Here is an 11,021-nt window from a genome sequence, read left to right as displayed (position 1 = left end):
TCTGAGGGTGCAGGCCACAGTGGAGAAGGAAATCAGGAGCTTTGACACATTATTCTGTTTTTTCTTTGATTTTTCGCAGATGTCACTAAACACAGCAATACGAACACATAGAGTGTAACACACTAACAGAAAACCAATTCCACATTTCAAGTTCTGACTTCTTCTAGCTGGGTTATGAATTAATCCACAGATAGAACAACAAATACCACACTCTACAATGTGTGTGTGTGTGTGTGTGTGTGTGTGTGTGTCATTGCCTATTCGTGCTCCCTGCAGGTTGCTCACTTTTTGCAGCAACAACTGGTCTTAAAATACCTTCAGGATATAACAGTAGCTGTGGTTATGAGTTGTGAAGAGGGGCTTTTCACCATTCAATTCAAAGAAGAGGCTCATTCCTATTCATTGTTTAATAAAAATCTGAATTACAACAAAAGGACATCGACAAAATATAAAAGTGGAAAAGACAACAAACCAATTCCGCCGTCATTTGAGACACAGAGAGAGATGTGAGTTACAAAAGTTTCCAAGCAGTGAAAGAAGTTCACAAAACGTTGTTACCAAAAAGAGAAGACGTGTAGGAAGAGTGCCCCCGCTCTTTACTCTTTCGATGGTGCAATGAAAACTTTCTTATGTACTGTCTCAAATTCCACTGCAGTTTCAAATGAACTAAAAATGAAAGACACCACAGATCAGAGATGACGGTGAGGTCAAGGAAACAGTCCAGTGTCCTGTTTGGGGGGGGGAGGGCCAGACGTTTCTCAGTCTGTGGTGGTGCGGCGGTACCAGAAGCGGGCCCTGAAGTCGTCACTGCAGGTCATGAAGCCGGGATTGGTGGGTGAGTGGACGATGCAGCGGACGATGTTGTTGTGTCCCAGAGACAGCAGGTTTTTCCTCTCGGCCGTGCGCGAGTCCCAGCAGCACAGGCTGATGGTGCGCTCGTCCGGCAGCAGCACGTAGTCCTCCGTGTGGTTGAACACGCCCTGTGTACGGTGCATCTGGCGCCCGCTCAGCCCCGCACCTGTAACACACAGGAGGAACGTGTGACTGGAAGGGTTCACTGCACCACTGAGACCACACAATTGAAATCAAATCACAGACGACTGACCAGTTGCTGGTGGGTGGGAGGGGTGGATCAGTGGTTTTACAGCATAGTACAATACATAAAACAACACAGGCATACAGTACAGTAAACAGAAAGGAAGGAGCCCTAAATGCAGTGAACTACAAGTCCAATAACAGCTGTCACTGGTGTCCAACCTTCAGCTACTAAACCACAGTAGCAACAGCATTACAAGGCAAATTAAATATGACCATAAAAATACACAAAATGGGGTAAACCAGGAATGTTGATTACATAACGCGGCATCATCGTAGTAGTCATTATCACAAACCCCATCATCATATCATCACAACTACATTACACACTCAGACGAGCGAGAAGCCTTAAGACTCAAACTGTTTTCTCTGGCCTGCTTTCAGAAGAGAAACGACTGTGGGGATAAACGAGTGCTTGTACCCGTACCCTGTCTTAACAGGGGGAATAGGAACCTAGGACCAGAGGGCCAAATCAGTTTTATATATATATATATTCACAGAGTCTTCACTCTCTGATAAACAGCCTCATCCTGCATTAGAAAAGTTCAAACAACCAAAGAGCTGATAGAGCAATAGGCCAAGTGTCAGGGAGAACAAAACACTGAATTTGTCAAAAAAAAAAAAAAGAGCCTATGAAGTATGTGTAATAAAAAAAAACAGTACAGTCTATCAGTTGTTCTCTACTGTTATTGCTATGCAATAAATATAATATGAAATGTACATAAAATATGTCACTGAGTCAGTTCACTCAGTGATAGAAAAGGGCTCCCTTTTGTAAAAAGGCTGGGAACCGGTGCCCTAACCCAAAGGAACAATAAGTGTTAGTCAGTCTGTGCAGTGTGGATTCATTCAGAGCAGAAAAACATGTAAGGATTGCTTCACCTAGCAGTTTTTAGTGATGAAATGAACTACAACTGTCTAGTCTGACGTAGATTGACAAAATGACTCAAGTGTTGAAGAAATATCTGATGACAAAGTGCCAACAGAGAAACAAGATGTCATCTCTGTCACCTGGGCTCACTTTGGCTTCACACAAACACAATATAGACCAAAGTGAAACTACATGGTAACACTGTCAGTGGAATAGAGGAAACATGAGCCTACTGTTCCATCACCTGAAACACAACCGTCATACAACCAGACGCAGCAGTCTGTTACACAAACCATGTTGCTAGGAAGTTCAGACTCATCTGTTGTCAATCAGCACAACACAAACAATCAGTGGCAGGAGATAGTTTCAGTTTTCAGTCTCTGCCCTGCTTTGTGGTGTTTCTATTATTATTTATTATTACTTTTTGCATTTGTGCAGTAATAAAAATGATTCAAATCGTGAATAGCCCATGAGCTTATGATACTGTTTATTGCTTAAAAGCAGAAACAGAGGACTGTTATAAATAAAACAACCTCATGGTGCACACAGCGATCACCAGGTTAACAGCTCAGCCAACACCGTAGCATACTGCTGACTGCAGTGAAAGGCAGAGGCTGGAAGCGTATACAGCATTCATTGTTTCCTTGCTCTTTACTTAAGCACACTGAACTGAATAAAACAATGACAGTAAGGTTAAGTGCTTGCTTCTAACCCTTGAAAGGTATTTGTTGGTGTTCAACTCCATATTGGATGAACAGTGTAGGGTTATATCTAGAATCTTGAACCCAATTTAAACCCAATTTTAGCACAACGCAGCAGGACAATCCTAAATATTATCCTAAAGTACCGAGTTCTAAAGCCCAAATGTAGAGGGGGAAAATCAACTACTGATACGGCGGCAGATATAGTGAATATTTGAGCTGGCTCTGCAAATGTACTCAACTACAAATAAATTATATCGGTGCATACTGGGTGACATGTACGCCGATACAGACGCGTTTGTGGCCAATAATAACCGTCGGGCCGAACCAAGTACCAAGGCGTTTTTATGGACAGTCTTGACCCGCCAAGTCAGTCACCTGACCTCTTTCTAACCAATCCCGTGTTTCACTTGCTGAGAGACCATACTGAAGGTTAAAGGCCCCCCAAAACGTTGAAGAAGAAAGTAGCTGTCCACGCCTGGCAGAGCTTCACTAGGGACCTGTCTGCTGATGTTTAGGTCAATACAGACAGCAAACTATGTGCAACCAAATATCATTTACACTTCAGGATTAGGCTTTGTGACGGACCCTGCCTGGTGTACTAGTTGCTGTGTTTTCCTATGCGTCCTTGAAGGTACCAGAGGAACACTGTTGCTGTTGATTTAGAACACCTGGGCCTAGCGCTCCCATAGGATAAAGCCCAGCTAATAGGAGGTCTGCAGGCTTTTGCCTTTGTTTTGTTGTTTATTTAGCAGGGTACGATACCAGATATAGCTTAAAGCTCCCCTCAATCTGCACTCTTTACTATGACTTACACTAGGGCTGTGTGTATGGTTAGATTTGTGTCTTTATTACATGCGAGAAAATAAATGATCTGTGAGACTAAAAGAAGTTTTGAGAGAAAATATTTTCTCAGAGAACATAAAAAATATAAATTTGAAATTTTTAAAATTATTTCTGAGAAAAACAAATCTCTCTCAAAACGTTTTTCTTCTTCTCTCTCTCAAAACCTAAGTCTTTGCTCTCGATGCAATTTCTTGCTCTTGTGTCAGGATTTTGCTCTCACTGTGAAAATGATGTCAAGTTGGTAATCAATATTTAATGTTTAACCTTCAGAGATATTAGCTGAGCTGAACTTCACATTACTAACCAGTTAAACATCCTTTAATACCTCTGATCTGTTACTCTCTAACCTGTTAGGGCTACACAGTCATTCCTATGATGGGAATGATTTTGATTACCAACTTGCTCAGCTAGCTACCCATGGAGTTGTCATTTAACTCCCACATAAAGCAAACCTCTAGGACCGCCTTCTTTCATTTATGTAATATTACAAAAAATAGACACATCCTATCACAGACAGATGCAGAAAAACTAATCCATGCATTTGTTACTTCTAGGCTGGATTACTGCAACTCTTTATTATCAGATTGCCCCAATAAGTCCATTAAAACGCTCCAATTAATTCAGAACGCTGCAGCACGAGTACTGACAGGAACTAGAAAAAGAGATCACATCTCTCCTGTACTAGCTTCTCTGCATTGGCTCCCTGTAAAATGTAGAATAGAATTTAAAATCCTCCTCCTCACCTATAAAGCTCTTCATGGTCAGGCCCCTTCATATCTTAAAGAGCTCATAGTACCCTATTACCCCACTAGAACACTATGTTCTCTGAATGCTGGGCTACTTGTGGTTCCTATAGTCTCTAAAAGTAGAACAGGAGCCAGAGCCTTCAGTTACCAAGCTCCTCTCCTGTGGAACCAGCTTCCAGTTGTGGTTCAGGAGGCAGACACCCTCTCCACATTCAAGAGTAGGCTTAAGACATTCCTCTTTGATAAAGCTTATAGTTAGGGCTGGATCAGGTGAGTCCTGAACCATCCCTTAGTTATGCTGCTATAGGCCTAGACTATCGGGGGATTTCCCATGGTGCACTGAGCTCCTCTCTTCCTCTCTCTTTCTGCACACATTCATGTCCCATTAATGCATGTTACTAACTTCACTTCTTCCCCGGAGTTCTTGTGCTTTCTCGTCTCGCAGGTTCTCATGGATCCTGGTGGAGCCTCCTGCCATGGTCCTGCTTGACTGCCATTGCCAATACTGTTGTTGCTGTGCACCTGTCTGTCTGTCTGTCTGTCTGTCTCTCTCTCTTTCACCCCAACTGGTCGAGGCAGACGACCACCCACCTAGAGCCGGAGGATCTGTCCAGTTTCTGCCTTTTAACAGGCAGTTTTTCCTTGCCCTTGTCTCCAAGGTCTTGCTCATGGTGGTACTGTTGGGTCTCTGTAAATAATGTTTTAAAGAGTTCGGTCTAGACCTGCTCTATTTGAAAAGTGTCCTGAGATAACTTCTGTTATGAATTGGCGCTATACAAACAAAATTGAATTGAAAATTGAATTGAATTATTTTCACAGCGAGAGCAAAATCCTGACACGAGAGCAAGAAATTGCATCGAGAGCAAAGACTTAGGTTTTGAGACGTTTTTTTTGAGAGAAAATGTTTGCACACTGATAGCAAAAATATATATATTTGAGAGTTAAAAAAGTATTTTGAGAAAGGTTTTTTTTTCTCAGAAATAGTTTTAAAAATTTCTAATTATATTTTTTTATGTTCTATGAGAAAATACTTTCTCTCAAAACTTTTTTTAGTCTCAAATATTATTTTTTGCTATTGGTATGAAAACTTTTTCTCTCAAACATTTTTTTTCTCTCAGATCATTTATTTTCTCGCATGTAATGAAGACAAATCAAACTCCATAGTGTTTTGCCAAGAGTCTGGTGATATAATATATATCCCAATACAGGAGTTACAATTCAATATATTGTGATACTGTAAGAAAGGCGATATATTTATTTATTTTTATTATTTATTTAAATCAAATATTAGAAAAACTGTCCACAATATACATCAAATCTGAGAGCTCTCTGTTTACATTCACAACACTGCTAGCTAGCAGTTAGGGGTTCAATAACAACAATGGACAGTGTTTTTGAGAATCGATACAATATCACAAAACAAAATATCGCCATTCAATATATATTAGTTTCTTACACCCCTACGCATCTGCACTAACTGACACACTCCACATTTGTAGTTATTTCTTTAGTTTTTTACTTTATTACAATAAATACCATCCATTCCCATATTGGTCATGTTGTATTATAGGTATTAAAAGAGCTCCAATTCTGTACTGTTCAGCTGATGTGGATGTAGAAACCCTCAAATTAAAGCTGAGAGACAGCACTTTAACCCAGTCAGTCACTTTAAGTACAAACCCACGTGTTGGTTTACACATCTGTCAGCTTGTTAGCTGTCACTAACCTGAAACATTGCTAGCTACTGTCAACTATTGCTGTACAATGTTAAATAGGCAACTATGATCTACAAACCTAGTCTCTAATGCAACCTGATGAAATCTGGAGTAAACCATTTCCATGGTGAGGGATACCAACATTACCATTAGCTAAAGAGTGTTCTGCTTCTGCTTTCTTCTATTGTTGTAAAAATCGCCTAATCACCACCTGAGTTCAACACTCTTCTTCTTCTAAATGTTGACCAAAAAATGGAAACTCAGTAAAATAAAGAAATGCAAGCGCAGAACTTATGACACAATCATTAACCGAAGTGGTCAGACTTCATTGCAACAATTACTAGAAGAATAACCGCGGATGGTGCAACACTCTGCACGTTCCTGAGAATATGGTTTGTGTGATGATACAGCCATGTTGTGTTAGAAGGTTTGTAGACAAACGGAAACAAACAAGTCCCTGCAATCACTTTACATCAAAAACAACGTGTACAAAACCTTTTATTTGTTTGAAAATTCAAACAAATAAAAGGTTAAATTATGCTTTCAGCGTTTCCCACTTTTATTTCAAGAAACCCTTTACCAGGACATTTCTCGGTAGGCCTAGTACTGACATTTATTCCTCTTTTCCTAATAGTGCAGGGTTCAAGACTGTGTGTCTCAGTTTCAGGTAAGTGGTCAGCCTTTATGAGACACTGCGCATTAGCTCGCTTTTGTGACGTGCTTGGCTGTTCTAACGACAGACATTCACACTGTGGTCTCCGGCATATTACCACAGTTTACTGCAGTTACACACGTTGCGCCCATCCCTGTAGCTGCCAGTACGTCCTCAAAGGACACTAATTGGTCTGGTACCACTGTAGTTTGGCCACAAGATTAAAGCCTGGAAAGATGGATTCTTGTGTGACCTTGCGAGTTCGGCTGCCTCACAAAGTTAACTTTGTTAAAGTTGCTATCTGCAGACAAAAGACTCTTTAAACTCAACTTGACTCCATTCACTCAAATTAATTTGTTGTTCTGCGTCCACCACCTTATTTGTGATTATTCATGTCTCACCATACTTTATAATTACCATTTAGGTATGCTCTGTGTTTATGCTTCACTTCACTAGATGCTCATGATGTGTTAGTTTTCAGATGACTTATCTATACGATGCATCCCTTTTTGTACTTCCTTTTCCGGCTATAATAATTTCCCTATATTGGTTTCTTATCTCATCTGAAATTCTGTTTTAGAAACAACACCACAAATGTTTTTCTTTTTAAAAGACAGGGGTAGTCCACCGGAGGAAAGTAACAATTGCATTATCAGCTAATGCACCCTGACTACTCCCAGTCAAAGGTTGTCTCCTTCACACTTTTTGTAACATAGATCCCTCATGATCTATATACAGTGACTGATACACTGCACTTTGTCCTTTACAATTCGCACCTCCCAACTGTTCTATGTTTAAATATATTTATATTCTACTCTACCATGTATGTACTATATTACTCAATTATGTGATGCTGATAAAGAGAAGACGCGTGCAGGCACATCTGCAGACAGCCAGTCAGCGTGGCTGCTGGGGAACGATGTTAGCACTCCCCCTTGTGAGTTTGGGGAAGGTGGTCAGTTGGTTACTATAGTACCATAACCCTAATGTATCCTGCTGTAAACTTTTACTTTTCTAAAATGTTATGTTACGATGTTTCTTAAGCCGTTTCTCCTAAATGACAACAAACTGAATCTGAAACTTAGTGCTGGCTAGTGTTAAATATATATTATGATATAATGTACAGAATAATGCAGTTGAATGATCTCTTCTGACCATGTCTGAGTCATGTTCTGAAATCTACAGTACAACCAGGTGCATTTTTCTGTTATCTAAAACAACACGATACAAGCTAAGATTACCATATGTATTAGATTGTGATGTACATTGGAGAAACAATAATTAGTCCATTAATCAGTTAGTTGTCAACTATTAAATGAATTTGCATCTATTTTAATAATCAGTTAATTATTTTGGGTGGTCCATATTCTCTGATTTCAGCTTCTCAAATGTGAGTATTTTCTGCTTTCTATAGTCCTTTATGTAAACTGAATATCTTTGGGTTGTGGACAAAACAAGACATTAGAGGACGTCACTTTGGGCTCTGGGAAACTGACCAACATTTTCTGACATTTTATGGAGCAAACAACTAATGGATTAATCTAGAAGATGATCAAGAGATTAATCGATAATGAAAATAATCATTAGTTGCACCCCTAATGTGCACTAATGGAATTATACACAACATTCTAAGTTTTGATATTGCCATTATATGGTCTTCAGCCGCCTGCGCTGTAAATATCTATATCTATATATTGTACGCTCGCTTTCAGTTCTATAGGAGGTGTGTTAAGTTGCTGATGAAAACCCAACACCTCTTGATTCTGCTGCATCATAATAAAAGGTTTTAAATAACTTTTACTGTGAAGAACTTAAAGGAAATGAAATGTGTTTATCGCCAAATTAGCTGTTCTTCAATAAACACAAAGTGCAGGGGGAAAGGTGGTGTGTTTATTTGTGCTTTAGAGCGTAACCGTTGTGAAACAATCAGATAGTGATGTGTTATTTATCTGATTCACTGCTTTGTTCTCGCTAACTGCAGTTCCTCTCTTTTAATTCAATCTTGAGCTCCCTCGACCGCCGCTGCTCTCTCTGCCTGTTAAGACGCACGTTCAAGCAGGAAGCCCCGATGTAATAGCGATGCAAATCCCTGCTGCGCTGGGCTGGTGTGCAGAGTCAAGCCAAGTCAGCACATGTGTAAAACGCTATAACTGACCCAGCATGCAACTGTAAATCATTTTATAAAAGGGGTTCGGTCTAGACCTGCTCTACTTGAAAAGTGCCCTGAAGTAACTTTTGTCATGAATTGGCGCTATACAAATAAAGCTGAATTGAATTGAATGTGAGATATAAATCAGTTCTAACATATAACACTCCTCTTTAACCCCGCTACGAACATGCACAGTCACGCCCTCATTACCTGTGTACTTGACCAGTGTCCGGCCTGTAGAGATCTCCCACAGTTTGACCACGGAGTCTTTGCCACTGGACAGGATGTACTTGGAGTTCTTGGAGAAGATGGCGGAGCAGACCTCGGCTCCGTCGTGGGCCTTGTCGAAGGTGGTCACGCAGCGGTTAGAGACGCCGTCCCACAGCTTGATGCTGCCGTCCTTGCTGCAGCTGACGTAGCTGTTGGCGGTGGGGTTGTAGCTGACGCCGCTGATGGTGTCTGTGTGCTGGTCCAGCGGGTTGCAGGACACGAAGCACTGGAAGGTGTTGACGTCGTAGAGGCGGAGCGTAGGGTGCTGCGTTCCTACCAGTAGGAAGTCGCCTGACGGGTGGAAGGAGATTGAGCGCAGCATTTCTGCCTCCTGTAGGGAAAAAGATGAAGAGAGGATTGGTCAGAATAGTTTTAGAAAATGTAAATGCTGCAATTTTTTTTCAGCCTTGTTCACGTTAGCTTAGCCATTTCTACATAACTTGGCATCTCCACTTTAACAGAATGACAGTGTGTGAAATTGTGTAGACTCAGACCTGTATATATTTAAATGCTCTTTTTGCAGAGGGCTTAGAGTAGTCAAAGAGTTTGAGGGTGTAATCTCTTGAGCCGGAAGCTAAAATCTGTTCAGTCGGATGGAAGGCGAGGCAGGTGACTTCGTCTACGTGGTCATACAGCGTTCGAATCACGGGGTGATTCTCCATGTTTTGCTGCGCTGTCTCATTCATCATCACCTGAAATGTGCAGAACACACAAAAAGCATTAAACACAAGCCTGCTGGATCAACAAAATGCAGTGTACTCTGGTGTCAGATCTGCCCCACCTCAATAGGCATGGCACTCTTGGCCAGCATGCGTTCCGTATCCAGGATCTTGATGGAAGCGTCAGCAGAGCCTGTGGCGATCAGCTGGCCGTCACGACTGTACGAAGCCACACGACACGGACCCTTATGGGATGTCACGTAGCAGGTCTCATACTCTGATGCCTCTGGAGACATGGTCTGGACATCAGCATCAAATTCCAGATCAATACCCACACCGGGTGCCACTGTATCTGAGCGGCCGATGGCATACTGCACAGCACTGTCGTCATTCTCCATCCCTGGAAACGGTTGCCGGTTGAATAATTAGTGCTGTTGAAGCCTCACACATAGCTCACACATGCAGACATGGGGAAACGGCTCTTACCTATCTTTGCCAGCTGCATCAGCTGCTCAGAGGGGGACACCACAGTCTGTGGTTTCACCTCGTTGATGAGACTGTTGGCGATGTTGGTGTATCCATCATAGAGCAGCTGGCTTATGATGAGTTTGTAGAGGTGCTGTCGGTCTTTCAGAGTTGGTTTAGGACGATACATGACGGGTCAGGTTGACCAGGAACGTTAGAGACAACTTAACTGGCTGTAACAAAGGACAGGGTCAACTATTAATGTTGTTACTACGTTAGCTGCTAGGTTATCTCCGTTAACGACGGTGTTATCTAATGCAGTGCTGTAGCAAACAGCCAGTCTGCTGCATGTGACAGTTCTAACCCCGCTGTGTGAAGCAACAGCTAGTTTGCTACCATACCTAACATACGTTTCCCACACACACACACACACACACCCACACACACACACCGTTAGCTGGGACTACACTAACATTATGGCTACAAAGAATGAATGGAACTTGGGCTTAGCAGTGCTGCTAATAACGTTAGCTTTGTGGCTACAGTGAGCTAAGAAAGAGCAAAAACAACAGCAGTTTAAGCGCGGATAAAAGCCCGAACTGAGTGACCGTCTCTAATATGCAACAACAGCATTATGTGCCATTTAAGGACACGGGTTGAATATCATTTTTTGCTATTAATCTTAAAATATCTAACCCTCTACAAACTTCCAATGGCGCTCCTAGACCCAAACGTGCGTTACGCTGTACGTATTGCGTGCTACGTCACGGCACTGAAAGCCTGTACTGAGGTTGCCTTCAAGGTAAACAGAATTTCCACATTTAAAGCAGTCAATGATTTTAAAGTTAATAA

General features: G+C 41.5%; 1 protein-coding gene across 2 annotated transcripts; it reads right to left on the bottom strand.

The window, feature by feature from the left end:
• Window positions 1-392: 392 nt before the first annotated feature.
• cstf1 (cleavage stimulation factor, 3' pre-RNA, subunit 1) lies at window positions 393-10,973 on the bottom strand. Of its 2 annotated transcripts, XM_051415014.1 has the most exons (6): window positions 10,866-10,973; window positions 10,191-10,402; window positions 9,827-10,104; window positions 9,540-9,737; window positions 8,986-9,376; window positions 393-1,018 (listed from the first exon to the last, which is right to left on the bottom strand). In XM_051415014.1, exons 2-6 carry the CDS (start codon window positions 10,357-10,359, stop codon window positions 759-761), a joined length of 1,296 nt encoding a protein of 431 aa, XP_051270974.1. In that variant the 5' UTR covers window positions 10,360-10,402; window positions 10,866-10,973; the 3' UTR covers window positions 393-758. The 2 variants fall into 2 exon arrangements, with proteins under 2 accessions (XP_051270974.1, XP_051270973.1); XM_051415013.1 differs by having other exon boundaries at window positions 10,191-10,929.
• Window positions 10,974-11,021: the final 48 nt, after the last annotated feature.

This window comes from Dicentrarchus labrax, unplaced genomic scaffold (genome assembly GCF_905237075.1).
Source record: "Dicentrarchus labrax unplaced genomic scaffold, dlabrax2021, whole genome shotgun sequence".
Taxonomy (NCBI): Eukaryota; Metazoa; Chordata; class Actinopteri; family Moronidae; genus Dicentrarchus; species Dicentrarchus labrax.
Note: the sequence above shows the minus strand (reverse complement) of the source record. Positions and strands in the feature narration are given on the sequence as shown.

What these genes read in the sequence shown, in the direction of transcription:
- cstf1 (XM_051415014.1), bottom strand. Translation starts at nt 10,359, where the DNA reads ATGTATCGTCCTAAACCAACTCTGAAAGACCGACAGCACCTCTACAAA. An exon ending in GATGCAGCTGGCAAAGATAG is followed by an intron (nt 10,105 to 10,190) that starts GTAAGAGCCGTT and finishes AACCGTTTCCAG; the next exon opens with GGATGGAGAATGACGACAGT. An exon ending in AGAGTGCCATGCCTATTGAG is followed by an intron (nt 9,738 to 9,826) that starts GTGGGGCAGATC and finishes TGCACATTTCAG; the next exon opens with GTGATGATGAATGAGACAGC.